At 37.6% G+C, this 9,284-nt stretch overlaps 1 protein-coding gene across 1 annotated transcript in view; it reads left to right on the forward strand.

Moving 5' to 3' along the window:
* LRP12 (LDL receptor related protein 12) overlaps positions 1 to 3,302 on the forward strand; it is a 50,079-nt gene extending 46,777 nt beyond the window's left edge. The window contains exon 7 of the mRNA XM_036404663.1: positions 79 to 3,302. Within this exon, the coding sequence (XP_036260556.1) occupies positions 79 to 942 (864 nt within the window). The 3' untranslated portion in view covers positions 943 to 3,302. The remainder of the gene's footprint in view (positions 1 to 78) is intronic.
* The last annotated feature ends 5,982 nt before the right edge of the window (positions 3,303 to 9,284 follow it).

Raw genomic sequence — 9,284 nt, forward strand, 5'->3', positions numbered from 1 at the left:
TGTTAAATGCTGTTTTGCACAATAATAGTTGTACCAGCAGACTGTCAATGCTTGATTGTTGCTTGTCTTCTTATTTAGGCTTCAGTTCTGGAAAACCTCAGGCTGGCAGTACGATCTCAGCTTGGATTTACCTCAATCAGACTTCCTATTGCTGGCAGATCAAGTAACATTTGGAATCGAATTTTTAATTTTGCGAGGTCACGTCATTCTGGATCGTTGGCATTGGTCTCGGCAGATGGAGATGATGTTGCCAGCCAAAGTACTAGTAGAGAAGGTGAAAGAAATAATACTCACAGAAGTTTGTTTTCAGTTGAATCTGATGATACAGACACAGAAAATGAAAGAAGAGACACAGCAGGAGCAGTTGGTGGTGTTGCTGCCACCTTGCCTCAAAAAGTCCCTCCTGCAACAGCAATAGAAGCAACAGTGGGAGCGTGTGGGAGTTCCTCTGCTCATAGCAGCAGCAGCAGCAGCACGGATGGTGGAAGAGAAGTGACAAATGTAGAGCCCCCGAGCACAAGTCCCGCACGCCACCAGCTCTCGAGCGCACTAAGCCGTATGACTCAAGGCTTGCGCTGGGTACGCTTTACTTTAGGGAGATCAAGCTCAGTGAATCAGAACCAAAGTCCTTTGAGACAGCTTGATAATGGGGTAAGTGGAAGAGAAGAGGATGATGATGTTGAAATGTTAATTCCAGTCTCTGATGTAGCATCAGACTTTGACATGAATGACTGTTCAAGACCTCTACTTGATCTCAGCTCAGATCAAGGACCAGGGCTTAGACAGCCTTACAGTGCAGCACATCACAGTGTAAGGTCATGCAGTCGAGATGGCCCCTGTGAGAGCTGTGGCATCGTACACACTGCCCAGATACCCGACACTTGCTTAGAGGCAACAGTGAAAAACGAAACTAGTGACGATGAGGCATTATTACTCTGCTAGGTACGGATTGTTTAGGAAAGATTGTGTACAAGTTGGAGCAATATCTGTCATTGTTTTGTACTTCACAGTTAAAATTAGTTTTTAGCTTTGAAAAATCCAGGACAACATTATGTTAAAGCTATTTTAGCCTGTGTGGTTGATTAAACTTTTCTTATACTGGATGACATTATGGAACTATAAGAGTGAACATTTTAATGGCTCTGAATACACAATGTGTGTATCCAGTATAATTGGATTACTCTTTAAACTGAAGTTTTCCCCATTAGTTTCAAATTTAGTTTATCCTGGTACTATAGTTCAAACCCGAAACATGGCTGCTCAAGACTTAGTGGCTGCCTGTTTAACCCCATATTAACAGGTGAATTTGTACAGAATTATTTTCCTTTAGGAACTGACTCTGTTGTATTATTGCCAACATACTTGTAACTTAATATACTAAATATGGTAAGGATTGTTACTGTAAAATATGTACTTTTCTTTGAGTTTATTCAACACTTTGTCTAAATATTCTTGAATTTCATCATAATGTGAACTTTCTTAAAGGGAGGAGAAACTTTCTCCAGGAGTATTCTTTTTCTTTCAGAAGTACAAAATGCAATGATATATGAAATTTAGGCATAATAGATAAAGTGATGGCAAAAGCTTTTTTAGCACTGACTTTCCTAAACTGCGATCTAATATGGTACAAGCCAAATAGTATGTAAAATCCCCAGTCATTAGTCTTTTTGATTTGAAGTAAAAAAGGGCCGAAGATATTACAATATGTGTTAGTTCTTTAAATATCCAATATGTACAAATACACTACAGAATAAGTTCCAACTGGTAATAGATCTTTCCCTAATACTGTAGGTTATAAAGCTTGTTTGGTCTCAAGGGATTTGCACTAAAATCATATTAAGGTCTCTAATGAGCTTAGTGCACAAGCACTATCACTTTAAGTACTATTATTGTCTAATATTGCAATGGCTATATATTTCCATGGCTCTTTTCTTGGGGTGTTGCGTTTTTGTTGCAATTGAATTTGCTTTACTAATTCCCTATTTATTCATTGTATTTAAAAACTGGTTTACTCAGTTGCAGACTGGTTGTTTAAAATAAACCAAAAGAAAACCCTTTTAGTGTATTTTTTTATGATATTACATGTTGGAGCAAAACAGATCAGTGAGGAAAAAAGCTCGTAACTTCCAATTTTCTGATAAGCAGGTTAATACGTGGCTACTAGTGTGACAACAAGAAACTACACCTTTTAAAAACAAAACTGTCAACTACTGTTTTATTTATTCTTTGCCAGTCTGTTTTTAGTAGGCTTAAAGATCCAGTATGAAATGTATTTGTGTGTGATTGTATGCTATTTATTAAATTTTAAATACTTTGTTGAATGTCATTTTAAAGCATGTTTAAAGTCTTGTGCATTTCTGTCGTGTTATGCTGTCGGGCAGAACTGACTAAAATTTTAATATGTATCAAAATTAAATTGAATTTTTGTTATGTTTTTGAGGTACTTTTAAAGATAAATCCAAGGTCTGTCTGGCTTTTTATTTTTTTTAAATCCTCATCTCTGAAGTACAAATCACATGCAGAAGGAACAAACAATTGAATGGATTCCAAAGTGTATATATCTTCTCCCTCTTCTCTTCATTCACAGACACTGGGATGAGAAAAATAAACAATTTTACCATCTGGTTGATTTTTTCGTGAGAGTTAGCAGGTAAATTCTGAGTTCAGGATGCAATGACGTAGATTTGTGCTTTTGAGGAACCTTATGTGCAATACAATTGTAAAAGATTTTATTATAACAACCCATGTGGTTTCAAGTTTCAGAACAGATCACATCACACTGGTACCAGATCAGGTACAAGTTGGCCCATAATTACACGTACTCAAGTAAAAGTCATCAATGGCCATTTTTATTCACATTGAATAATATCTAAATCTGTGGGTAATCTCTAGTCTGATTTCAGTAGCATTGCTTATAGAGCAGGCAGCTTTGCAATAGGAACATGGTAACATACCCTGAAGTATATGTGAACAGTATGTCCTGGTATAAAATACTGGGTTTTTAAACCTTCCTGATTAATTGTCATTAGAAAGTGGTTGTGGAAATGCTTGTCCCTGAGGCGGATAAATTTTAAAGAAAGAGTCTTCACAGAATACCTTCAGTGTTTAACACACATAGTGATCTAAATTTGTTCCATTAGATGCCCCAAATAGCATGTACCTATGGACTCCATATTGCAGATGTAAAAAGAACACAATGTTTAATTTGTTTTAAAGGAAAAATGCTACACATTTAACTGAGAAGTTGGATTTGATTGATAATTTGAAAATTGTAAATAAAATTCATATTTGTATGAGGTGAATTTGTTGCAGTGATTTTTTTTTCTTAGTGATATTAAAAGGAGTGATTGATTTTTCTTTTGAGTAATGCACGAGCGATTGGTTGCATTCGTTTCATTTGGTTTTATTGAGGGTTTCAATAAGACATTATTACCCTGTTTCTTTTTATGCTGGAGAGCTTGAATTAGTATTTTGTTTAATTGATTCTTGATTTAGCTGTGCTACAATACTAGGGCAGTTTGAAAAAAAAGTCAGAAATATTTACTGTAGAATTATCTTGTTTTCTGTAATAAATCACTTTCATCTGCCAGCTTTAAAGAATCTAGGTTATTGTGAGGCAAGTTTTCTCTCATGTAAAGTTACTTAAACATGGAAAGAGTTTGTCACCATTCTTTTTCACATACCACACTTTTTTTGTCATTTGAAACATTAGGGAGGGCTGACTGAGCTTCAGATGGTGCAAGGGCTTGTTTTGTTTCCAGAGTTCATTTTCAGTACAAGTTCAGCAAGTGTTGCTGATAACTCTTCTTTCAAAACAGGTTCCTGGAGCGGATGCTGGAATTAGTTACTGTATTATGTGTTCACTTTCTGTCTGAATGTCAAAGCATGAACTCATGCCAAAGCCTGGATTCAGTCCAGGGAAATCAAGTTCAGGTTGGGACACAAATACTGTTTCAGTGAAGTTTATATATTAAATACTCACTGCAGATCAAATCATGGCTTTTTCTGTTGGGATGAGGTTTTGCTTCCTTTCTGAAAAGTGAGTGTTTTATTCTCCTATATACATCTCCAGATATTCAGCTGTGTCAGTTGTCCTGAGGAAGTGCTGCACATTTCCCATAAATCTTGGTTTAATTCAAAAGTTGTAATCCTCCTTCAGTTGTGATGAAGCTTTCTGTGAAGTGTTTTGTCAGTTTGTGGGGTTTTTTTGACTGTATCTGTTTTCTTCCTCCCTTGTGACCTTGTGAGTTTCTGAAAAGAAGCAGTTGGTAACTGAATTCCTCCAGGACATCAGCTACAAGTCAATTGCCCAGAATGGGGTGTGTTCTGAAAGGACAAGGGAGAAGACTGTCTTGTCCCTTTGCTATGTCACCAAAAGTCTATAGAGGTAAGCAGATTGATACTTAAAACTCTTTCCCTTCTATCCTCCACTGGGATTTCACTAGTTAGCTTTTGCTTCATCCAAGTGAAGTCCATAATTATTGGACTTGATACAGAGAAGTTCTATAGCACAACATTCAGGTCAGTATGTCTAGTTGAGGTTTATGTTCATGTGCAGTACCCACTATCTGGTGAGTAGTAACCTGGGGGAAGAGAATGTAGGATTCACTAAACTGAAGTATTATCTAAGAATTCAGATGGACAAGACTCCCCACGTCATCAATGGAGGGAATAAGAGACATCACTCTGAGCAGTGTCAGTGATTCCTAATCACATTTTGAGAAAGGGCATTTACAGTAAACAAAATTTAGCTAATCTTTGTGCATATCTGAGAACAAATTAGTGTTTGTGATATTTTTACGTGCAAATTGAAAAAAATTTAGCAGATGAGTTTAGTTTCCAGCATTAATTTCTCCTTGTGACCGAGTTACATCCTTTTATCAAAGAACGAAAGAAAAGACTCAAATGCAAGTGAAGTTTTTGCAAGATTGAGGTTTTTTGCAGATCACAGTTGCCTTTTATGCTGTTTGTGCAGGAAAGAAATGGGTAGAAAACACAGGAAGCAAAAAAAAAAAAAAAAGATTAAAAGTTTGAGTCACTAGATTTTGAATATGAATTTCAGAAAGGTTGTAATAAAACAGACAAGACACTCTAAAGGAATATAATTATATTACATTGCCCAAAGGTTTGTTGTTTTTTTTTGAGACACACAATTGTAGGAGACCTTCCCAAAAATAAAGTGGGTAGGACATGTGAAATCAGGAGATAAGTGAAAGAAGGAAGGAGTTATAGCTTAGTGTGGACTTCCTTACAAATAATAAAGGTTTGTTATGCAAAATGTAAAGGACAAAGAAATAAACTTGCTTTAAGGAATAAGGACATGATCCCTGAAATAAGCATACATTGTACATATTATCTAAGAGGCAGGTGTCTGAATTCAGAGCAGAAATCTCAGATTTCATCAGAACATGATGACTTGTGGTGTTACAGAGGTTTTGTAGAATTGCATTTGTACCTTTGCAATGAAATAATCATGCATCTGAAGATGTGCCAACAGAACTGAAGAAATAGATTTATCTGCTTCTCCAGGTTTATAAAATTGAGGAAAAACAACTGGTAAAATACATTGATTTAATCTGTTATCTTTCCTGTGGTTAGTTAAGAACCACCTTGAACAGTCACAGTTGGAGGAAGAAGTTTTGGTGCACCAGAGGAAAAGGAGGAGCAATATACAGGATAGTGAGGAATGTCATAAACTGACAGCATATTTCTGCAGTGGCACAGCAAGGAACAAAGATGTTCAGTTTTGCTTTCTCTCATCTACTCTGTTAGCCAGCAGTTTTAGTTCTGACTTTGTGTTCCTTCAATAGATGCTGAGTTTAAGAGTTGGAGAAAATACAACTAATATTTTGACAATGCATGAGTAAAGATAACAGTTTCCAAAGATAGCTAATCCCTGTGCTTTTGTGGTTATGTTTCTTGGAGTTTGGAAAAATCCCACCTAAGAACTTAGTTTCTTTGACTGAGGTTGTGCTCCAGGAAGTAACTGACAGGTATGATGAGTTTGTTTTTTTTTTTTTTTTCCATAGTACTGTGAGACTTAGAACTTCAATACCTGAGTTGAACTGTCTCACACATATTTAGAAAGTGGACATTTCATTGGACCCTTATGAGCCAATGAATAGTGAAAAGAGCAAAGAGCACTTTGAGAGAGAATATGAGGGTTTCTTAGTTGCTCCTCTGCTGGATTCCTGGTCATTCCTTTTTTGGTTGTACTGTCTGTGGTTCACCATTTGTGTTGATCAAAGAGGAGGAGGCACTTGGCCTTATGAGAATGAGAGAACAGTAACTACTTATTGCTTCTCTAAAAAGTAGAATGGTCTTCAGCACACACACACCTTTGGCTGCCTTCCTTTGTGTCACATGTGTGGAACCCCAGGCTGGGTGCTAATGGGCTTCATCACTGCTGATGTATTTGGGGCACTAGGAACTTGGATGTGGTCCGGTACTTAGGAGACCATATTTATAGGTTCAGGTCACTGTGGAACTAGAGGATTGAATTCCTTTGTTAATGTTTTTTAGCCTTGTTTGGTTATAGAAAACCATGGGGTATGCTTGCTAGTTTTGGAAAGCTTTTACAACTGAAGAAGGCTTGGGAGCTTAGGTTTTGAAACCTCACCACTTGTTTGTGTCTGAAAATCCATCTCATGAAAGTAGCCAGCAGACTCTTCTGAAAACTTGTGAGGTTTTGACAAGGGCACCTGACTTGTTTCACAGTTATGAAGACTTTACAGGTGCAATTACATTTAGACTGTCTGGTTTTATTGAATGTGTTAAATTCCCACTGCAGAGACGAGTGTGAAAGTAAATCCCAGGTGAACAGGCATTATGGGTTTTTTAATAGGAGTTGCAAAGAAACGCTTACTGAGTATTCAGTCCTTCTGATTTTCTGAATATGGCAAAAGATAACCATTCTTTCCTTTCTGCAAATCCAGACTGCACCTCAAACTCACCAATTCTCCAAAACCTAGTGCTTTATCCATCATTACTGAAAGCTGTTGGTACTGTTTTTGTTAATTTTCTCACATTGCAAATGTTCATGATCTGCTCTTTCTTCCTTGGAGGAAAGTTGTCAAAAATAAGTAATATTATAAATCACACATCTTCATTAGCTGAGCTTTCCTTCTGCTGCCCATTATCAACCTCTAGCTTCCTTCACAAAATGTCTCTGTTTGTTCAAAAGCCTATTTGTCTGCTGCTCCTGCATTTTGAGATACATTTCAGCTTCACCAACTTAAATTTGGAGGTTAATGTCAGTAAGAGTCCTGGAGTTAAGAAAGAGCTGAAGACTGTGTGGTGGTAGAAAAGCTTTACAGCACTAGGGTATTGTAAGAAGAATGTGAAAATGGAAGCAAATGGAAGATAAGAGTAAGGTGTGATAATTAAAGGAGAAGTTAAAAATAAATAGTATTTTATGCAGGCAGGTAGCAGTTAAAGGTTCCAGGATGAAGTGGGTGAAAGTATGTCTCTCAGAGGATTTTAAACTGATGGTTTCTGCATTATAATGACTTTTAGATATCCTCAAGGTTTGCTGGATGTTCCAAACTTCTGTCCTCCATTTCTTGCAAAATTATCCCTAAATTTGCTGAATTATTTTCATTTGATAAATCATGGATATGGATTCTGTTTCCTTCAGAGTTGTTTAAATGGAATCAGTTTATCATTAGGCTACTGTGAAACCTCCTATGATTGTATTTCTGTGATAGTTACACTAAACAAGACACTCCATGTTTAGATTTCTAGAATTATTTGGTTTGCTCGACACAACAAACGCATTAGCACATGGTTCAATTTCAGATTTGTGAGCTTGGGAAGACATTCTGCAATGACTCTCAAATTGTTGAGCTACTATGTAACATTTTAGGATCCGTAAATGTTTCCTAACAGGAAACTTCTCTGCGGAGTTGTGGTTTAAGCCCAGCTGGTATTTGATCACTGGGCAGCCCCTCACTCAATCAACTTGAAAGGGAGATAGTGTGAAAACTCGTGGGTTTGAGATAATGACAGTTTAATAGGTAAAGCAAAAGCTGCACTTGTGAGCAAAGCAAAACTAATTAATCCCTCTCTTCGCAGGGGCAGGCAGATGTTCTGCCATCTCCAGAAAAGCAGATCTCCACCATCCACTAAGGGTGACTTGGGAAGACAAATGCTGTATACACCGAATGTCCCTCCCCTTCCTTCTTCTCTCCCCAGCTTTATATGCTGAGCATGACACCATATGGCCGGGGGTGTTCTTGGGGTCAGCTGTCATGGCTTTGTCCCCTTCCAGCTTCTTGTGCACCCCCAGCCTCCTCACTGGGGGGGCACTGTGAGATGCAGAAAAGCCCTTGACATTGTGCAAGTGCTGCTCAGCAATAATGAGAACTTTCCTTTGTTACCAACAGTGCAGCACAGATGCAAAACAGAGCAATACCAGGTACTATGACAGAGTTGAACTCTTCCAGCCCAGATCACTACAACAGAGCAGAGTCAAACATTGATATGGGGCAAAGATTTGTTTGAATCTCTGCAAAGAGAAAGATAAAAAGGTAAATTGTTTTGTGGGTAAGTAAATACTACAAAGTCAATTAGGAGCCAGAAGCCCTGTTGGAGCAGCAGTAGATATTCAGTGATCACTAAAAATGTAGGACCAGTTGTCTTCTCTGAGTATTTTAAGTATCATTTCTGCTCCACCAGTGGTATTTCAGGCTATTTTTTCTGACGACAGCTGAGCTGTGAAATATTTACCAAATATACACAAATGCAACTGATGTGAGATTATCTTTTTGGTCCAAATGGTTTAAATAAAAGGGCTGCTTAGACAAAATCTTGTTATATACCAATATGTTATTTAATGTGTTCAAAACCACCTGTGGGATAAATTCAGTTTTCCTGGGCGCAGCATTACAAGATGTTATGTTGCTGGTTTGTGGGCAGTTCTGCAATTTTGAACTGGGCATGAAATCACAGATAGGAAGGTTTAGGCATTTAAGAGTAGGATCCACAAAGTCTAAATTACCCAGGAGGAAATCAGAGAAGAGGAAACAGAGTTCAAGCCTGTTCTTGTTCAGAAGCAGATGTAAATACTCTTGATCTGTGCTACTCTTCATGCATTTATGTATGAAAGTTGTGTCAGCTTTTTCCTGTGCAACACACACAAAGAGGGAACTGGATATCCCAGTGCACACTACTATCTGCTGTGATGTGGCTGATCTGCCTTCAGATCTCCCTCTGATCGCCCAATTTGACAGAAGGATTTGAGCAAAAACAGTTTCCGACTGCTACTAGCCCAAGAGCATACTCAG

Source organism: Molothrus ater, chromosome 1 (assembly GCF_012460135.2).
Source record: "Molothrus ater isolate BHLD 08-10-18 breed brown headed cowbird chromosome 1, BPBGC_Mater_1.1, whole genome shotgun sequence".
In the NCBI taxonomy this organism is placed as follows: Eukaryota; Metazoa; Chordata; class Aves; order Passeriformes; family Icteridae; genus Molothrus; species Molothrus ater.